At 37.6% G+C, this 22,084-nt stretch overlaps 1 protein-coding gene and 1 long non-coding RNA gene across 2 annotated transcripts in view; one reads left to right on the forward strand and one right to left on the reverse strand.

Annotated features, from left to right (window-relative positions):
- RBBP8 (RB binding protein 8, endonuclease) overlaps positions 1-16,382 on the forward strand; it is an 83,177-nt gene extending 66,795 nt beyond the window's left edge. Inside the window, exons 16-20 of the mRNA XM_060028782.2 lie at positions 2,000-2,140; positions 6,281-6,350; positions 10,024-10,120; positions 12,862-13,003; positions 14,304-16,382. Of these exons, the coding sequence (XP_059884765.1) occupies positions 2,000-2,140; positions 6,281-6,350; positions 10,024-10,120; positions 12,862-13,003; positions 14,304-14,401 (548 nt within the window). The 3' untranslated portion in view covers positions 14,402-16,382. The remainder of the gene's footprint in view (positions 1-1,999; positions 2,141-6,280; positions 6,351-10,023; positions 10,121-12,861; positions 13,004-14,303) is intronic.
- Positions 1-22,084, reverse strand: part of LOC132436186 (uncharacterized) — a 593,708-nt gene that overhangs the window by 478,366 nt on the left and 93,258 nt on the right. The window contains exon 5 of the long non-coding RNA XR_009521730.1: positions 21,797-21,913. This is a non-coding gene — a long non-coding RNA (uncharacterized lncRNA). The remainder of the gene's footprint in view (positions 1-21,796; positions 21,914-22,084) is intronic.

Below are 22,084 nucleotides of genomic sequence, written 5' to 3' on the forward strand. Positions count from 1 at the left end.
ACCTTAACGGTGATTTATTGTCTTTTTATAGTAAATGATACTTAAATAACTTTCTTCTTAAGAAGATGACTTTGCTTTTAAGATTAGTTTTTTCCTGGGACCAGTTCCTGATAATGTTTTCCTCAGTTTTGTAGAAAAGGGAAAAGGGAAAAACAAAGTATGACAACTTTGGCTTCAGATTTATGTAGTTAATCTAAGATGATAGTTTCCCAAATATATTTGAAGCAAGTATCATATGGAGGTGAAACTAGAACTTAAACTAATGAGTTTAACTAGATCTTAAACTAAAATTACCTAGATAATTTTGACTAAGGTGTTGTGAGTACTATTGCTGAAAAATAAGTCACTCCAGTAATTTAGAGGATTAGAACAACAACCATTTTCTTATCTTTCATAGTTTCTGTGCCTCAGGAATTCAGGAAGGTCTAGGCTGGGTGGTTCTATCTCCGGGTCTCATGCAGTCATAGACAGACGGTGGCTGGAGCCGGAACAGCAGAGGGCTAGACAGATGGGAGATACTTCGCATCTCTCTCTCTTCTTATTAAGTCTCAGGGCTTCTCCATATAGTCTTTCCACATGCGTTAGTTTGAGCTTCCTTATTACTTGGACACTAGGTTCCCAGAGTGAGCATCCCCAAAGAGCAAGGTAGAAGTGCATGGTATTTTTATGATCTGGACTCAGAAGTTGCTCAGTAGGAGGAGTTCCAAGATCACATTATAAGAACAGCAAATGGAATAGGAGATACTGTTGAGCCCATACTTGGAAAACAACAGTCTGCCCATTTTACCCATAAAGTAGATCTTTTTCATACTTAGAATTGGTTAAAGATGCAGCATACCATTAAACTCCCAATTACTACTATTTCAAGTCAAAAACTGATTTTTATATCTCTACTCTGTGTTAGACTTAGTAGATGCTATGATAGAAAGATCAATAAGGATATGGTCTCTGTCCTCAAGCACTTTACAATCAGAAGTCTGACCCGCAAACAAATTAATCATTAACTTATTGTGATTTACTAGCAGCATACACAGAATGCTTTCGGAATGCGTAGCATACTGCCTGGCACGTAGAAGTTATTTTTACTTACAGATTTGACCCTCAAAATGAAAAATGAACAAATGGTTAATCATTCAGTAATTATCAAGACACAGTTCTGTATCAGGAATTGGAGATAATAGTGAACAGAACAAAAGTACCTACCTCGTGGAGCTTACATTGTAATAGGGGAGAAACAAACAAGTATGGTATGCTAGATGATGGCAAGTGCTACGGAAAGATAAAACAGGGTGAGGTGCCAGAGAGTCTGCATGGGGGGAGGTGGTAGTTACTTTATATAGAGTCATCTTGGTAGGCTTCAGTTTTGTCATATTTGTTAGCCAACTGAATCTACTTCTATTTTTAGTAAACTGGTGTTTTTAAAAATACAATCATATAATGGAAATGTAGTTAGTACTCTGAAGATGAAGTTAGCACTTTGCATATCAAATATGGAATTGAATTCATTATTTCTGTAGCACTGAACTTCCAAGTGTTAATGATAATGCAAGAAAATACTTTTTTGCTACCACATTAGAAAAATAAGCAGGTAAACAAAACTCTATAGAGATTTTAATGTCAGTTATTTATACATAGTTTATTTAAACTTCATATTTTTCACCATTTATTATGCTGTGTTTTCTGTTCCTCACCATTCCTTTGGGTAGTTCCTTTTGGTTTAGTGTGAATTATATTGATGCATGAATGGATAGAGAGAAAAAGACTTTTTAACATTTATAATGACAGTAACAAAAACTAGCATTCTCTTGACATGAGTAAAGGACATTTGAAGGCATAACATAAAACCTTTATAAATATGCAGTAACTACCCAGGCTTGGGGTTTACTGTTGCCTCATACACATCTGAATTATTTTTGTGGCAGTTCCTACAAGTTTCACATTGGTCTACATAGAAAGCAAAAAGCTTGCTTGTTGCCTAAGCCAACGCTCTTTCACACAGATGGAGAAAGAAAACTGAATGATAGCTTGGAAGATATGTTTGATCGGACTACACAGGAAGAATATGAATCCTGTTTGGTGGATAGCTTCCCCCAAGTAGCAGATGAAGAGGAGTCGTCAACTGTTACAAAAAAACCCAACTGTAAGGCACTTTCCTTTCTAATTATGGTTTTTCCAGTACACTGAGTTTAGTAAATTAAGTCATCATGCATATTAAACAGAGGCTTAATGAGGTATCTTAACCAAGTTTCATGCTTCTTGAATAAATTTTTTTCCAGTTTTTTTTTTAAAGATAATTTCAGATTAATAGAAGAGTTACCAAAAATAGTTCAGAGGGTTCCTATGAACCTTTCACTCAGCTTATAAAAGTTTTGAGAAAATTCTTTGTTAAGTGATACCATAATTAAGTGAATTATTGTAACTGAGTGAAAAGAGGAAGTTTTGCAGAAAATTCAGACCCGTTTCCTGCTTGAATACTTTACCTTCCCAGATAAAATACTATATCTGCCTTCTTCAGATCTGTTTTATTAGAAGCAGTAATTTATAATGTAGGTTAGCAATCAAAAGAACAGTCTAAGTGAAACTCTTAAGTAGATAATCTGAATTGAAAATTAGTTAAAATTCTTGCTAAATATCTCATTTTCTTACTGTGATTAACACGGTCATAATTTTTAATTTAGTGCAAAGGTGGTTTTATAGTGGCTTAAATGAGCACAACTTCTGCTATGACAATAGTCAAAGCATTGAGTATAAATCTATCTTGATTATGCTTTCCTTGTGCTTTTTAAAGTGACAGCCCACAGGATGAGACCTTAACCAAAGATACGTAACAGCATGCTTTCGTTTGCTCAGTCCATGGCAGAAACTTGATCAAGCAAATTTCGTGATAAAAATTCACAACTGTTCAATTCATTTTTCTCCCCAAGAATATGAATCCTGTTTGGTGGATCCAAAATCCTTTGCAAATTGGTTTCACTTTAAAAAAAAAGATATTCTTTTATAAGGTGTAATTATTAATTTCTTATCTTTTTTTTTTTTTAAGTTGTTTTTCACACTGAACATCCCAGAATTTCTACTTACTTAGCTCTTTTGGCAGTGCTGCACTGCTCTTCTGATCTCTGGCAACTTCTGTTTCCTAGAGTATCCCCAAGACACTGTTTTCTTCCTCACACTCATTTTCTCTCATGCTTTTATTAAATTACCTCTGAAAATAAAACTCCAAATCTGTATCTCTAGTTTGACTTCTCCAGTGAATCCCAGCCCTGTATTTCTTAGTTATCCTACTTTTGCATCTCTTCAACAGCTTAAACTTAAGATATCTAAACCAAGTTCCATTTATTTCCTACCAAGTGACCTTTCAGACTTTATTTTTCCCAGTCACTCAGTCATAGAATTTAGGACTTTCTGTCCATTTATTTCATTTTCTAGACCCCCATATCACAAAATTCTACCTAGTCTTCCCTCATAGGAAGGAGTAGACTTCAGGCAGGATATCAAAAGCTCAGTTCTGGACATGTTAGTACTTACTAGATATTCAAGTGGAGTGTTTGTAGGCAGTTGACATGTGTCAAGTTTGGACAGGAAATCCAGAATAAAAAAAATGATTTAGTGGGCAGGAGGTGAACAACAAGTAGATGGAGCTGAAAGGCACTGAGTGAGAACACCCAAGAATTGAATATAAATAGAAAAGAGGAGTATTTCAAGTTCTAACCTCTAGGGTATGGCAACTTTAAAAGGTCAGAGAAACAAAGAAGAAACCAGCAAAGGAAACTGAGAAGGAGGTGCAGCCTATGAAGTAGGAAGAACACAAGAGTAGGTGCTGTTCTGTAAGACAAGTGAAAAAGACGTTTCTATATATTCATTACTCCCAGCCTCATCCTTTCTCTTCTGAACCTCAGACTTTATTCCAGTTACATACTGGACATCTTATAAGTACCTTAAAATTAATATATTCCAATTAGAAATCTTAATTTTTCTACCCATATTTGATCTTCCTCTGCCTTTCTGGGTTTCATTAAGCCTCAGTAACTATCCTCCCATTTACTAAAGATGGAAATGTGGGAGTCGTATTTGACTTCTTTCACCTGACCTTCATGCCCAGTCTAATACCCTGGCAGCAGTATCTCCAAAATATATTTCATAACACTTCACTTCTCTCCATCTCTGTAGCCACTACCTGGTCTCAGCCACTCTGATCTCTACCTATTCTATTCCAGGCCTCCTAACTGGTCTTTTTATGTATCTCTTATCTCTAGCCCAGTCTCTACAGTGAATTAAAAGTGATTTAGTTTAAATTTAAGTTGGATTATATTCTTGCTTAAAAATCCTTCAATGAAAAGAAGATATTTGAATGGCCAATAAGCACATGAAAAGACGATCAACATTCTTGGACAGTCAGGGATGGATAACACTTCACACCCCCAGAAATGGTTAAAAAGATTGCTAACATCTAGCATTAGCAAGTGTGAAGAGCAGCTGGAACTCTCATGCCATTGTTGGGGGAGAAGAAAATTGACTATACTTTGGAAAACAGTTCAGCAGAGGTTTTTTAACAGCTTTATTGAAGTTGTCAGTTTTTTGTAAGAGCTAAGCATATACCTGTGTTGTGACCCAGCAATTCCACTCCTAGTTATATACCCAAGAAAAATGAAAACATGTTCACGGAAAGATGTGTTCAAGAATGTTCATAGCAGTGCTATTTGTAATAGGTCAGAACTTGAAACAACCCAAATGTCCATCAGCAGGTGAATAAATTGTGGTATACTCATGATGGAATACTACTTCACAACAAAAAGGAGGGAACTACTAGACTCATCAACATGGATCGGTCTCCAAAACCTGTTGAGCTAGACAAATGCACAAGATGAAAAAGAATACATACTATGTAATCTCATTGATATGAAGCTCTAAAACAGACATAACTAAGCTATGGTGATAGAAATTAAATCAGTGATTGTTGGGGAGGGGAGAGACATAAGAGAACATTCTTTTGCATGAGAAACAATGGAATAGGAAACTTTCATGGGAATGTTCTCTGTCTCAATTTGGGTAGTAGCAGTTACACTGGAATATACATCTGTCAAAATTCATCATAGTATACTTAAAATCCGTGTATGTAAATTATGCCTCAATAAAGTAGATGATATTTTAAAGTCTTCAGTGGCTTCCCACTGCACTTGCAATAAAATTCAAACTCCTTCTCTTGGCCTCCAAGTCCCATCATGATCTGGTACCTGCCCACTCCCCCCACTCCACTCCCACCCCCACCCCAGCCTCATGTTCCCCAACACTTCCCTATTTTGCTAAATCTCAACCACACTATCCTCCTCTTACTTCTTATAATGTGCCAAACTTTTTGCCATCGAGGACCTTTACCTAGAACGTTCACCATTCGTACCTCTTCTCACGGCTGACTTCTCTGTATTCATCAATTATTACCTTACATGTTCAGGGAGCCTTAGCTTCTGCTTGCTTAATGTCTGTTTCCCTCACTGCAATGTAAACTCCATGAGGACAGGAGACCTGGTCTCTCCTGTTCTACATTTTATGTCCAGAACTTAGCACAATGCTCAGTAAATTTTGATTATTTGAACAGATGATAGCAGTTAGCTATTTGAGTCTAGACAACTTGGGATTCACGTCCATGGGCTCTAGTTCTTATTTTGTCACCAATATTTTGATAAAATTTTAAAATGTTTTTATTTCCTAGTTATCAGCTACCTTAAAGACACATTATAAAAATCAACGGGGGGCTTCCCTGGTGGCGCAGTGGTTGAGAGTCCGCCTGCCGATGCAGGGGTCGCGGGTTCGTGCCCCGGTCCGGGAGGATCCCACATGCTGCAGAGCGGCTGCGCCCATGAGCCATGTCCGCTGAGCCTGTGCTCCGCGACGGGAGAGGCCACAACAGTGAGAGTCCCGCGTACCGCAAAAAAAAAAAAAAAAAATCAACGGGACTAATAAGTGAACAGATTAAAAGCCATGTTATTGTTTGGTGCCAGATGATAATAGGCATCCAGGTAGTTCTTTTAGAGTCTAAAATACTTTTATAGTTACGATTTTTATCTCTTTAGTAATTCTTAGGTGAGATAATCAGCACTCTCCTTATTATGCAGATAAGGAAAGGAAGGAATTAGTTATAGAAAATTTAAACTAATTGCCTAGGGACCAGAGTATTAAACCCAATAAAAATAGAAGTTTTGGTATATGTCCTTTTTTTCCCCAAAGCTAATTATTTCTAAATAAGTTCTACATTCAGTTTGTGGTATGATTGTTTTGTTTACAGCTCCTGGTGATAAACAAGATAAAGTCAAACAGAAAACATTTGTGGAGCCATATTTTAAAGATGATGAAAGGTAAGTTGGCCTTGGTTAATACCAGCAATGTGATTGGAAGTACCACAGAGCTATCTTTGTCAGAGGATCTCTGACCTATTAAAATTGCTACTTTGGTTAAAATAGAATCTATATCATTTACTTTATGACCATAACAAAAATGGAACTCAAGTATAAAAATGACAAATTTTTAAAATAAGGAAATTTTTTTACCACCACTACCCTGTTCTGGACAGTGATGACAGTTATTTTCTCTGCTTCATTATAATGTATTTTTATTCTTATCCTATTTTATTGTGAACTTTATTTGAACTTGAGGAATTTATTGAATACTGTAACTTGTATATAGTATAGCCTTTGGGTGGCAGGCCTTAGGCTGTGCTTCAGAATTATTTCATGAGAATTTTTAAATTAAAAAAAAATTTAAGCATCTTGATTTTAAACCATAATGCTGCTTTCTGCCTTTTATGCAAATATTGCAAATTCTCTAACTTTCAGTCATGTACTATTAATTCTAGAAGTGAATTAAGGCATAGCAGTTTATTCAAAAAAACTTTTTATCCTTTTTTTTCTTTAAGTTATGATGTTGGCAAGTTCAGTCACTCAATAAGTAAAGTTATTGTTCATACTTTGGTCAAGAATTTAGAAATCTGACAGGCCAAGATAAATTTCTACTGTTGCCTGTAAGACTCTAATAGATAAGAGCTGTTCTTTGTTGCTAAATGATTAATTCTTTCCCTTTATTCACCAGTTTTCCAAAGAAATAGTACCCTAGCATCTCAAATGTGACTAGAGAGTGTCTTGTTTAAGTATTATTATGAACTAATGGATTTAAATATGTTTGATGCATTTCAATCCATTGCATTTATCACCCTTATGATACTCAGATTGTCCCATCTTTGCCCAGCAGAAGCCTCTTTGAATGGACACTACTCTAGCTGTCTTTCATAGCTTCCTTGCTCTGGTATGAGAAGATGTTCTAGGCTCCTGCCATAGGCTGGAATCTGTCATTTCTCCAGGAGCCCTAGTTTAACAGTATTTAGGCCGTAGTCGGACTGCTGGGGTTGCTCATTGCTCCAGTTAGCCATTGTTTCTGGACCTTTTAGGTGGACAGAGTTAGAAGTAAAAGTCTTTGTTTCATTTTGTTTTTTAAGATAAACTACATGTGTTCATACTGATAGCTTCAAGTTCAGGACTACAGGATTTCTCTGTAACCTCCTCTGTTACATCTGTATCTAGTTCCCCGCTTACTGAAAATCCCACTTCTCAGTGCCACTAACATCATTCTTCATTTAACTTGATTCCACAGAACAGTCTCAGAATAATTCAGACTATCATGAATAACATGATTTATGAAAATGGTTTAAGACTTTTTTGAGTCTTTTTGTCCTTACGATATATCCCATCAGAAAGGTACAGTCAAATCACTGTGTTTTCAGGTCACTTAGGATAATTATTTTCACTGTAGTTGTGCCACCAACCCAGTATCCATGTTTGTGTTATTTTGCTTTTGATTTTTTAGAAATTGTTTCTTTTTATCTTTAATTCTTTCTTTAAAATTAAGGAAATTATGTATATGATACTAGAGGCTGTAAAACAGGGTATATTCTGAAGTCCCCTTCATTTTGATAGCTTCCTATTCCTACACACATAACCATTTGTTAAAAATTTTATGGTTTTCCATCCATTTTAAAAAGTAAAAGCAAATTTCTATCTGTATATCTTGAAATTGATGTAGATGTAGATAATTGTACTCTCTTCTCTATACAAATGGTAGAATGCTATATATGCTTTTCTCTACTTTGCTTTTTTCATTTAACTGTATGTCCTGGAAATCACTCATAGTAGTATATAGTGATATTCCTCATTTGTTTTTTTAATTTCATGGTATTTTGTTGTTTGTACCATAGCTTATTCCCTAGCAATGAGCATTTGGGTTGTCTACAGTTATGCTGCATGCATAACGCTACAGTGAATAGCCTTGTGCATTCTCTTTTCAAATGTTTGCCTGTGCATCTTTGGAATAGATTCCTAGAAGATTGCAGAGTAAGAACTATCATTTCAGATGTTTCTAATACAGGTTCACTAACTTTTTTTTTCTATTTTTGGCTGTGTTGGATCTTCATTGTGGCATACGGGCTTCTCTCTAGTTGTGGTGCACGGGCTCCAGAGTGCTTGGGCTCTAGATGAGACGTGCGGGCTCATTAGTTTTGGAGGCTTAGTTGCCCCGCAGTATGTGGGATCTTAGTTCCCCAACCAAGGATCGAATCTGTGTCCCCCGCATTGGAAGGTGGATTCTTAACCATTGGACCACCAGGGAAGTCCCATAGGTTCACTAACTTTTAAAAAAATACATGAGTAGTTTTATTTATTCTAAAACCATTAGATAGCTGGAGATGCAGCACGTTGGTAAAGATGCAGGGATAGTACAAGAAGCTTAGTAACCTTTTAGGTGATGCTTGATGTCTACTGCAACTGCTAGTCTACTAGTGGATTCCTTGCTGTGTTATAGTACACTACAGAAACAGAACAGATTAAGAGGAAAGGATATGGCTAAATCATATGCTATGTAAACCTAAGATTCCATAAACTATTTGAAAGAAAGTATAGTCATGGCAATATTTTTTTATCTGTTGTTTCTTGGTCTTTTTTAATTTACCAGTTGCTCCAGAGTTGTTGGATTTAAGCACAAAAAGGACCTATATAACCTGATACGTTTTGAAATAGAGCATTTAAAGCTTTTTTTTTGAAGAACAGTAATTGCCAACTATCAAAATACCTCAAAGGAGTAGATGTGTTACCAACAGGTCATTTTAAAAGCCAGTTTTTGTGAGTCAGACTGTTTAAGTTCACTGGTGATGTTTCTATTATAAACAAATGTATATGGTGTTACATAAGTCTTCATTTACTTGTAAATTTGGAGTTTTCTATATTGGGCTTTTTAAAGTAGGATGCAGGTATATTAATAAAGAAATGTTCCATACTTCCTGATTGCTTTTTCTTACCAAAGAACTATATACCTCATCAATCAATACCTCAGTGGCTTTGACCCTTCCTAGGTGTCCAGTGGTTCACAATAGAATCTTTAAGGACAAGCACAAATGATAATTGTGCCTAATATTTTGAAGAATTTAAGGTAGACGGAAGCAACAAAAGAAATTGTTGGAGAAAATAGTAAATGACATGCAAACAAATGAATTCGTTCTTTAGGGAGGAGTAGGTTAGCCCTGATTTATGGGGTTTTAGTACTAGAAACCGAGTTAACAGGCAGTATTCTCTCAGTTATGTTACAGAATAGCAATTCCTGAGTTTAATAATACAGCATCATGCTGTATTAATACAGCATTCCTGTATGATTAGGTTATTTTATATTTTACCTGAATTATTTTCAGCCAGCCAGAGGCAAAAATAGGAAGTAATAGTTATCTTTTTCAGTTAGAGAAAAATATCTATAAAAATACCTGATATGTAAAATACTATGTAAAATACTATGTAATATGTAAAATACTTAATATTTCAGTGGAGAGTGAATGAAGACATGCTTGTTTTTTTTTCACATTCTGAGGAAGCATTTCAAATAAAATGAATGAATGTTTTGGGATTATTTCTCCTCTGGATGCTCACCTTTGCTAATTTAAAACCTAAACCAAAGCTCTCTATAGTAACAGATAAATTTAATTCATTTTCCCCCCAGAGAGACTAGCTTACAAAATTTTCCTCATATTGAGGTGGTCCGGAAAAAAGAAGAAAGAAGAAAATTGCTTGGACACACGTGTAAGGAATGTGAAATTGTAAGTACTAATGTAAATACTGTCATTTGGGTTTTTTGTAAAGATGGCTTTATACGCATGATTTCAAAATCACATATACAAACCGTATTTGTATCTAGAAACAAGTTTGAGCCAGGAATAACAGAATGAATACATAGACTATACATACTGGCTGGGACCTGAGAGATATAGATGAAAACGAAAGCCCTCAATTTCTCTTAGATTCTCTAAGTGAATCTGGAGCCTAAGCAGTAGTTCTTATTTCCAGCTTAAGACATTTGTGCCATTTGTCTTTTCTGTATTTATTTGTATATCTTTTAATTTTTTACCTTGTGTTATGTTACAGCAGAGGCTCTAATACATATACTATTTGGGCGAAATTCTGACATTTTAGTTGGAAACTTGGCTATTTTATTTTTTACTTAAACACCAGCACTCTCAGGAAATGAGATGTACTCATAATTGTTTTTTCTAAATAACTGGTACAACCATAAGCTCTTTTTCCCCAAACATTTTCCTTTCTAAACAAAATGTGATGAATAGGCTCTACTTCATCCTTAAAACACAATTGTATTTTCCTTTTATACATTGGGTGTTGTGGACTAGATAGTATATCTTGAAGTAGATTGTACTAATTGTCCTCTTAATAAATAGTGCTAGGCAGGTTCCATGTCTTTATGAAACTTACTCTTTTTATTTCTTCCCTTGCTATCCTTTAGCTGTTAGACCCCTGCTTCCAGCAATGTACTTCCTCTTTTAAATTTTCTTCTTAAAAACTATGGCTAGAGAATTTGATAACCAAGCACATTGAAGTTATGTATGAGTAGGTTACAGTGCAGGTAAGCATTTGGTGAGAAAAATGCTGTCATATACTAACAGTGGGAGTGTAAATTGAGATCACTATTTTGGAAAGCAGTTTGGTGATACAAGCAAAACCTCCTCCTGTATCATGAGTTTTCATAACACGAATGTATCATGCTTTCTTAATTAAGGAATATGGTCTATACTAAATAAACCTCCAGTTTTTAATTCTAAGTGGAACTATTACTACCAGTGAGAAAAAAGCTCTTTTGCTGGAAACACTGTTAATTTGCTTTCCTTTTCTCAGGAATCATTTTTTGTGCTGTTATCCAGTCTCTGAAAACACTGTTTCATGCATTTTATTACATTTTTTCAGTTTTTTAAGGTAGAGAGTAATTCTGTTCCCTTTTACTCCCTCATGACCAGGAGTGAAAGTGCCCGTCCCATGTATTTAAATATTGTCTATATGCTTACAATTACAGTTCCTAAATTTTTCCCATTGCCTGTTCCACATGTGGAATATGCAATATACATGTGGCTAATAGTCACCTCAAATTTCACGTGTCCTAAAGCAAACACAGTTTCTTTCTCCAATTCTCAAACCTTACCTCTGAGCCTTTTATATGTCCATTCTTCTCTAGTTTAAACCAGAGATCTTGCAGTTACCTACTTTTTTCTTTCATATCTCAGTAATGGATCTATCAGCAAGTCCTACTGATTGTACTTTCAACACAGCAATGAATGGTCTTTTTTCCAAATGATCTTTTTAGAATAAAAGTTAAATCATGTCACTTTTCTGCCCAAAATCCTTAGTTGTCTTCCTCTCTAAGAAATGGTATCAAAGCCCTTATCAAGGACAGCAGACTCCCACCCCACCTCCTCTCTGACTTTATCTTCTAACACTCTTCTGCTTGCTTGCTGTGTTAACAGCTACACTAGCCTGTTGTTTTCAAATATGTCGTAATTTGGTGGCAATGTTTCTCTAACACTGACTGATAACCATGATTCTCTAAGGGCAGTTCCCAGGCTAAGGTAACAAAGGCTTATATCATGGCAATGAGAATGAAGGAAAAGATACCCTCCCCCCAAAAAGTTTCAGAGCTACTCTAAAACCTTTAATTAATCTATGTAAAAGAAAAATATATTAGAAACCTTTACTTCAAAAAAATTCTAATCCTAAGTCTGCCCCTTTTAATAGGTGATAACTTTGGTGAATTATCACTGATTTTCAGTTCCTCAAGTGTAAAATGGAATTAGCTGGATTATATGATCCTATCATCTGTGTTCTATTAAACTTTACACTACTGCTTTATTTTCTTTAAATCTAGAGCTTGAAGACCGGTATAGTTTTCACATAAAAGTTTTATCTTTCTTTGCATGAAGTTCAGGTTCTTTATGATCACACTTGCAAAAAGTAATATGCCTTTGATCCTAATTGAAAGATCTAGTTTAAAAGGGGAAGTCATGAAGCCTACAACATTCAAAGCTAAATTTTTATTTTAAAAAATTGTAGTGAAAGGAAAATTACTTCAAAACACACGTTATAGTCAAATAACAATTGAGAAATGTGCTATTCAGAGTGCAGGCCTTGGCCTTCTTGTTACTGGTCTGAGAAAGATGAAGAGTTTGCACCAGTATATAAATCAGCTGTACCACTAAGGACGCTGTAAAGTTCAGCTGGCAGTTTTTTTACTTGTAAGACTTTACTGATGCAGGAAGCAGTATGTTTTTTTACATTGTGATACAGGCTCCTTTTCTTTATGGAGCAAACATTTCACAGACCAGCACTAATTATTATTAGTAATTTATATAGTAATTTACTTAGAGATAGTATTACTATCAGTGAGAATTCAGTTTCCTTAGCATGCTGAATAAGTCTTCTTAGCTTCTAGTTTATAACTAGTAAGCATAACACTCCATTTATTACTCCTAAGTGGAAAACTCACCAGTTTTATTATCAGTATTATGCAGATTTTCCAGCAGAAGAAAGAGAAAAGAAGTTGGCTTCCTGCTCAAGACACCGATTTCGCTACATTCCACCCAACACACCAGAGAATTTCTGGGAAGTTGGTTTTCCTTCCACTCAGACTTGTGTGGAAAGAGGTGAGAATACAGATTGTAACATTTTGGAACTTTTTTTTTTTAAATACTGTGTATACCCGAGTCTAAACACTAAACTTTTTCTCCATGATTCTCTACCTTCTGCTGTAAGTTGGGTGCCAGTTTTGTGACATAAATACAATTTTGTAAAGGCTTAACTTTCAACTTTTCAAATAACTTCATTGGAATCATAGATTGTTTATAAGCACTTTAATGGGATTGTGTATGCATTATCCTCCTTTATCATTCAAATTTCAGAAAGTAATTTCTGTTTCATCCAGTCATCAAAATGACTTCTCATAACTTTACAAAAGTTGCCAGCAAAGTTATATGGTTGAAAAGCATCTTTTTTTTTTTTTAAAGAGACTACCCTGAATTTTAGATGTTAAAACCTCACTATTCAGAATGCTGATTATTTATAAAACATATTTGAGTAAAAAGGACTTTTGTTTGTTTGGGAGACTGTTGACATGCAACTAGCCCCTTCAAATACAGCACTTACATTTAATGTAATTTGAGAATGTATGCAGCTTTAAAGCTCCAGATACTTAGTGAAAAGTTTTTCTAAAAGATGCAAAGTCTCTTACAGCTATTACCATACTTCCACTTTCCCCATTAACAAGTCCTCTTTGACATGATGTCTCTGCTTGGTCATCAAATAGAATTAGACAGTCTGGATAGAGCCTGTGCTTGTACCCCTAATATGGCCTAGGGGTATGGCAGAGCAGAATCCTCCCCTGAAAACTATGTGAAAGGAGACACCTTAGGAGAATCGAATAGTCTGAAGAATGTAGGGACATGTCATCTCAACAAATAGCTACTGAAAAAAGTCTTTTTGATAAGCGCCTGGAATTTATCATAGTAAAAAGTTCATGTTTACCATTTGTCCCCATTTGCAACCAACAGGAGGCAGAATAGGAAAGTGGTTAAGTGCTCTGGTTCTGGAGTTAGATCTTGGGCAGGGCGCCAGCTTTCCTACTTCCTAGCTTTGGGAACTTGAGCGAGTTATCAAACTTCCCTGGGTCTCCGTTAGCTCAGCTGTGAAACAGGCATAGTGGAAGCTGCTGCAGAGGAGTGTGAGAGTTATCCTAGATAATGTATGCAGCACATTTGATAAATGTTTGCTATTGTTTTTAGTATAAATGGGAAAATTGATGCTAGGTAGTGAAATCATTAATCAACACAACCAGTTAATAGAAAAATCATGTGAACTTAAAAGGCATTAAATGAGACAGATGTTTACTGGATATATGCTGAAATATGTTGCAGATATTGTCTTCTAAATTTGTGATTTATTTTTAAGGTTACATTAAAGAAGATCTTGATCCTTGTCCTCGTCCAAAAAGACGGCAGCCTTACAATGCAATATTTTCTCCAAAAGGCAAAGAGCAGAAGACATAAATGTTGCAGCAAGAACAGGAGAGACGACAATATTCTTTTTATTTATAGTTAAAGTTGGTATTAAACATTGATTTTTTTTGATCTTCTGAAAACTGATTTATAAATCATTTTTCTATTGAAAATGTTTTGAAATAGCATTTACCCATCACACAGATGACTATTTAAAAATGGATAAGTTTATGTCGTATTTTCTTGCTTTTGCACCTTTAAAATAATAAGGTGCTTTTATTTTGCACTCTAAGTTAAAAGTTGTTTATTACTTTATTTGGTAATACCTAATTACAGTTTTGAAAATATGATAGTTGTAGTCTGATTTGTTGCCTTTCGGGTCTTTTATTCCATCTTCCCTTGGTATTCACATTCAGCAGTGACTTCATGTTAACATAGATTTTTATTCTCTTAATCAAGTTGCTCTTACGTAGGTCATTCCAATGTCTGGCATTCATGTCTTTTAAAAGGCTAAATTTTAACAATCCTTTTAACTTTCCAGCTTCTTTCTTTCATTGACTTGAAATGAACTACTCGGTAGTGAATTCCTGTCAAGGTGACTACAAATATCTTTTCCTTTGCCACGTACTATAAATCAACATCCTCTGATCATACTATTCCAGCTCTTCACATGTTTTCTTTTCATCATACTTGTTCTTCCTCGTGCAGTTTTCAAGCAATTTGAGTTCTTCTCCGCCCACATGTTCAAATTCAGTTAGTTGTAGTTCTCTGGATTGACCAATGTTATGAACAAAAATAGATTTCTCTATTTAGCAACTTTCTGCTCCTCTGGAACCTAGTGTCTGAGTCATCAAGATGACTGACCACATCTGTGTCACCTTTTCTAGTGGCATTTTGTTTATCAGTGTCTTGTGTATTCCTTTAATCCAGATCTTGACAGTATTACATAAGCAGGAGGACATGACACACTGAATGGAATGCCTCACCAAAATCTAAATAACCTTGTAGATACAACCTTTACTTCTCAGAGTTTTTAAAAAACTTTTTAGTCTCATCTTCCTCATTGATCAAGGTTTTCATGAGTAAATGACATCAGTTTTATGTTTTCAGAGAGGGGATTGGAAAAGAAATCACTTACATTTAGTATCTACATTTATGTTAGACCCTCTTTGTACATTGTTTGGCTCTGAGTGTGATTCTCAATTTTTTTTTAATGGACCTATCATAGCTTCTATTCAGCACTTTTCTTCCCTTCCCAAATTGTTTATCCTATGTTTGATTTTTTGTTCTCTGCTGGCAGTCAACTAATCTTCCCCAAATAATAGCCATTCATTGGTCACTTAGTATATGCCAGAAACCGTGTTACACTCTTCACATAGATTTTTCTCTTTTAATCGTCAAATAATCTTGGGAATTTATGTATCAGCTTAACACTAAGCTGCCAAAAAATAGATCCAAAAAAGATTAAACAACAAATGACTAGTTTTCTTTTTCTCACATTAGAATGTCTGGAGATGGGCAGTCCAAAGCTGGTCTATGCCCTCGTAAACCCAGATTTCTTCTAGCTTTCTGCTTTTATATTTTGTATGTGGCCTTCATCCTTGTGACTATTAAATAGTTATGCCGCCTCTGGAATCATGTCCATGTTCTAGCCAGGTAGAAGGGAAAAGAAAAAGGCACATGTCATTTGTTTTTGTCCTTCTTTAAAAAGTTTTCCCGAAGGCCCCTCCCAGTAACTTTCCCTGTGTCTCAATGGCCAGAATAGCCACTGAGAGACACCTGGATTGGAACAGGGCACCACAGGATGTGCAGTTAGAGCTGTATATCTCCAGTGATCTGTTTTTTTTTTTTTTTTAAAAAGGTAGCCTAGGGCTTCCTTGGTGGCGCAGTGGTTGAGGGTCCGCCTGCCGATGCAGGGGACACGGCTTCGTGCCCCGGTCCGGGAAGATCCCACATGCCGCGGAGCGGCTGGGCCCGTGAGCCATGGCCGCTGAACCTGCGCGTCCGGAGCCTGATGCTCCGCAACGGGAGAGGCCACAACAGTGAGAGGCCCGCGTACCGCAAAAAAAAAAAAAAAAAAAAAAGGGAGCCTAAGCAGAGACAAGAGATTGTCTACCTGATAGTCGCTTGACAGAAATCCAACCCTTTAGCCAGCATTTTTCATTTTTCCTCAGTAACCCTGTGAGGTTGGGTAAACTGAGGTCTCTTCATCTGCTGTTGACCAGCTCTACCTTTAAATGAAGTAATGTAATAGATACTTTTTAAAAACACTTGAGTTAGACAGACGCATTTAAACACAGAACTGCAGTTTGTGATTTAAGAAGATATATGAAAGGGCTTCTTCATTTGTAAAGCATTATATATGTTAGACAGTATTTTCATACAAATATGTATCAGTCACTGTATGTAGTTACATATAGTTTCAGGTTGCCTTTGAGCTTTCTAAAGTTGAAGACCTGTGATTTAAACTTTGAAAGCATGCAGAACCGCAACGTCAGCACTTCACATTGGATTAACACCTTTCCTGCCTTTGACAGACAGGCATCCCGATTAAATCATTTGAAACTTAAATCATTTGAAACGTAAGGTTGTCAGAGGCAACAGTTTGAATGAGTTAATCATAGGTATCCAAATGTATATAGAAGATACAACATGCTACCTTGAGAAAAGAACAAATGAAGCAGAAGAATATTCTTAACACCTCTCACGTAGTGAAAAATTTCCCAAAGTCCAACTGGAAAGGCAGCTTAACATATTAGTAACTCGATTTAAAATTGCATCTAGCATATGTATTTAAAAACTTACAGAGAACATTCTTAGGCCCTCTAAAACAAATAACTCTGAAAAGATTCTTGCCCAGATCGTCTTTAACTTATAATTTAGTTGTCAAAAAGGAATAGTGTTACGTAAACCAAATAACACTAGTACATTTACTTAAACCTTTATCAAGCACTTTTATCTTTGCCAGGTATAATACAAGTATCAGAATCAGGCCAATTTTGACAAGTTTATTCCAAAGGGGCAAGCTTTTAAAGAACACACCTAAGAATCTTATTCACTTGTTCCTGGCATCTTAACAAGCATGAGTTTAAGTTTGAAAAATGCCACTTCAGAAATAAGCATTTAAAATATCTCAGGTTTTACCACTGTCTATTCTCAGCAAGGCTAGCAGTTTAAGAGACATCTCAAAATCTTTCTCTTTGCTGAGCTGATGTTGTTAGAATGGTTCCTTGGAAAACTGAAATGTCCTTACACTTGAATCCATTAGTGTGCATTTAAGGAATTAGTGAAGCAGTTGTCTACTGTCAAACCAGCAGAGGCCACAAGAGAGCTATTTTGAGAATAATCAGTGGAAACTAGGGGCTGAATAGGACTATCATAAAAGAAAATTTGTAGGATAAGTAGGATATAAGTTGGAAACCTTTGGTACAGTCATGAGAGCTCACTCAGCAAAAACAAGCTTTCAACATAGCTATTGTTGGAATAAAAAAAATGGCGGCGGCCATAATTCATGGTCCTGAGAAAAAAGATAAGAAACATGGACTTTTATGCTGGGCATTTAGGGATACAAAGGAGATACGTGCAATCTATTACCCAGCGGGAGACCAGACATAAACACACAAAGACGCCTAAGAGGTCAAAGAGGCTTGGACTGAGTGCCAAAGAAATGCCAACGATAATTAGATCTTGAACTGTGCCTCTGGATGAGTTATCCTACAGAAGGGACAACACAGTCTTAAGTTGGAAATGAACCTGAATGTGAAAACGCTAAAACACCAAGTCAGAAGGAGTGCTAGACATCATTTGGTTCCGGCCCCTCCCTTCGTAATGAGGAAACAAGCCAAAAGAGAGTTAGTGACTTGCCAAAGTCCAACAGGCTGGAACTAGACTGTAGTCTGGGACCTCAGTCTGGTGCTATTTCCCCTTCCTAGGTGTCAGGAAGCATACTTCCTACAGGTGTATTGGGTTGGCCAAGAACGTTCGTTCATAAGCTGCTACGGAAAAACCCGAACAAACTTTTTGGCCAACCCAACATTACAGCTGGAGAGTAGGGCTATGCGGTATTAGTAAGAGAGACAATAAACTTGTGTTTTAAAGGCAAGACTGAAGGGTTTGGACTTGAGTCTGTAGGCTTGTGGTTTTCAAACCATTAGTAGAAGATCCCTTTATTCAAATTAAATCTGTCTACAGAGAACCTCAATATCGCAAATGCACACATTTATGTTAAAAATTCAAACTTGTCACCATATAAATCCAATCAGTAAGGCTAGATAAATTCAAAATTCTGAGATGAGTTATAGGTTACATCAGCCTCAACATCCATGATGATATATTAGTCAAATGCTTGCTGTGCCCCAATTCAATCAGAATATCTGGAGGTAAGGGCTCAGTATTGTTGTTGTTTTTAAAAGTTCCTTAGACGATGGTAGTGTGCAGCCACATCTGAGAACCACTGCCCTAAGTCATTGTTACAGGCTAGTTCGATGGTATTTGAACTTTAGTGTACGTCAGAATCACCTGGAAGACTTATTAAATCAGATTGCTGGACCCCAAAGTGAGAAGGGGCCCCAAATCTACTTTTTCACATGTGATACTAATGCTGCCAGTACAATAACCACAAGTACTTAATCATAAAAGTCACCTGGATGCTTGATAAATAGATTCTTGGGCTCCTTCTGTGGGAATTTTGATTCAGGTGTAACTTGAGCTTTTTTTTTTTTTTTTTTAAGTTCTCAGATTATTAGTATGAGTCAAATCTAAGAAATACTGCTTAAGACAACAGGGAAAACTAAATAGCTACATGATAAGCTTTCAAACATCCCCTGACTGAAAATATTGAGTTGGGTAGTAATGTATTAATTTATATATAATCATCAGGCAGCAATATATAATACGTAAAATTAGGGGTTTTTGGGGGGGTGGGCAGGGGGTAGTCAAGCATAGAATCAGGTGTGCAATAAAGCAATTTAGTAATATTCCAAGCATGAAGAACATTTGAGCCAAGAAGGTGGCAGTAGGAATCGGAAAGAAATTTAAGCAATTGAATGATTGTTACCAGAACTGGGGCAGCTGAGGGGGGATCCAAAGATGAATATGACAGTTTCTCCTCAGTGAGCTGATAACCAATTCAGTGGTAACAAGGGACATAATGATCAATTGGATGGGGTCTCTCACTGGAAATGGGAAGAGACCCTTGTTTTACACATCATTTATAACTGTAAAACTATTAAATAGGAACACATTCATCTCTAATTCTGAAGTGAACTTTCACACATTAAAGAATACAGCAACAGTTACATAGTGGACATTTGCTCAACAAACCAGTTTATGAAATCATGGGCCAGACTATAGGGCAGTAACGATTGGCCTCTAGTACTCCCTCTAAAGCATTTCCCTCATATATGTTCCTCTCCACTCATGCAGGGAAGCCCACTATCCAGTTGAAGATGTGTCCAGGAAGTTTTCGTTTGTACTGATCCTTCTGTTTATTCACTCAGATAATCATTCATGCTGACTCTGGACCCTTTCAGTGTTAACATTTCCAAAGGTTGGCAGGAACGAATAAGATGAAACTCAGACCAACCTTAGACCATTTGGGGCTGCACCCCGCAGGCCTGCAAGTCTTGTAATTGCCCAGCCTCGAGACTGAAGAAAGAGCCCCAAGGCAGGGACAGAGACAATGATTTATTGGATAGGGGATCCTACCCCTCCGAAACAAGGGGTCACCCTACCATGTAGGACAGACAACAGGCAGGCCATGGCAACAATCTTTGCTAGTCAGGGGAGAAGGAGGCTACCATTTATAGGGGGAAATGACCGCAGATTGGCTCATCAGTTACCAGGGAAACTAGCAGCTGGGGCAGGTCCCTCCCAGCCCCTCAGGGTAACAACCATCTCCAGGGCAGATATTTCCCTTTAATAAACTAGCAGCTGGAGCCGTTCTGGCCTAAAGACTAGAACAATCACTAGCTGGGTCAGAGGCCAAGCACCTTCGTGTGAGCAGAGTGTAGGTGAAGCAGGGACTGGTCGAGCAGGGGATGTACAAAGAGCAAGAGAACAGCCACCTTGAGTGGCCTGGCCATACACTCCACCCCACATACCCCTTACAATCTTGGTTCACCCCTCTTCCGAGATATCCCTGGGGTCAGGTACGTAGTGGTGCCCTGCCACCAAATACTGCAGATGCAATACAGACAACAGAAGCTAAAAAGCATCAAGAGTGCAAGAGGTGGGCAAACCTTAGAGCCAGGCAGCTCATCAGGTCAAATTTTCATGGAATTCCAGAGGACAACAACAGCATCTCGCTGTAGTTCCAGCAATTCAACTCATTTCGCAGTGAGGCCCCCAGTGTTGCCCAGTCCACAAACAGATGCCCTCCATTCAGACTAGGGACAAAATGTAAGATGTTTTAACAGGCACCATACAGGGAAGGTCATGACCATTAAGCAAACGACAAGCAGTGACAACATTCTGAGATAACACTACCTCTGCCGCCACGTCCTGGCCTGCAGTAGTACACCGCTTGTCCACCCTCAGTCCTCAGAGCCGGTGCTGAACGCTGGAGAGGTGGTATAACAACTGACCACAAGCTAATATAATGGTGCCTTTCTCCAGTAGGGGGCCTGGATTGTTTCAGCAGTCTCAGGTGGGGCTGGGTAGAAGACAGGTGCAATCTCTTAAGTCCCTTTCGAATCCTATTCTCATGGGGTGGGAAAAGCAAACCACCGGGGACTTACCCTGCCAGTCCCAGGGCCATTTTATATACGTGTTCCTGGGGACAGACCCTGCGGCAAGGGCAAAAGTAAGTTACTGCCCTGACCAATAGCTGGCAACGGTCCTTCAGAGGCCAACAGGTGAACTTGGCTTGTGTTGACTAGTTGCTTCTGGGTTATCATGGTGTAGGCACTGGACAATTGCTCCTGGGATGTGTCACACGTTGAGAGAGCCAGTTTTCCCATCTCAGTTGTTAAGTAGTCCGGTCATAGCCCAGCAGCAGTGGGGTAATAAAGGAAACGCCAGTGTACGTCATTCTTAATTGGCTCATTCCTGAACTTCATGGCCAGTAAAGTGAGTTCCTTGGTCACTGTCGATGTCCATGGTGGGGTCCCATATGTCGTACACAGCTGTTTTAGACCCCAGATAGTGGGTTTTTGTGTGTTGCTCAATGATTCAGGTAGGGCCTTTTGTAATGCCCTCCACCTGCTGTAACGCACCGTCAGCACAGAGCTCTTGTTCCATCACACGGTATCGTTGCTCTGCCCCCTTCCACAGCTGGACCAGAAGCCCAAGAGTACCCTTTCATTATTTCGCCGCTGCCTCAGGCCCCCACCAAACCCTTCTGAGTAACCGGCCACATTCAATTCACAAGCCTGTCCCTGAGTTAACATCCCTAAAGCTGGTGTCTAATTGTTTAGGAGTGGTGGGCCAGGGGTATGCTCGTCTTACCTGACCAGATAACACCCAATTATTTGATAGCGAATCAGGTGCTTGCGTTCTGTCTGTATTCACCAGCCATCACCCTGCAGTCAGAGGAGCCATGAGCACGGGGCTGCTACCTTTAAACTGAAAAGAGACTCAGGTTAACAGACTATCAATATAACGGAAGAGAAAGACATCTCTCATGGTAGTCAGCTACCACAGGGCCCCAAATGCTGGTGGACAGCCACCTTGGGATTTCCCCAGCAATGTTCCACCCCCCGTCCTTATTTCCCCACATCTCAGGGCTCACGGGAG

This window comes from Delphinus delphis, chromosome 13, assembly GCF_949987515.2.
Source record: "Delphinus delphis chromosome 13, mDelDel1.2, whole genome shotgun sequence".
NCBI classification, from domain to species: domain Eukaryota; kingdom Metazoa; phylum Chordata; class Mammalia; order Artiodactyla; family Delphinidae; genus Delphinus; species Delphinus delphis.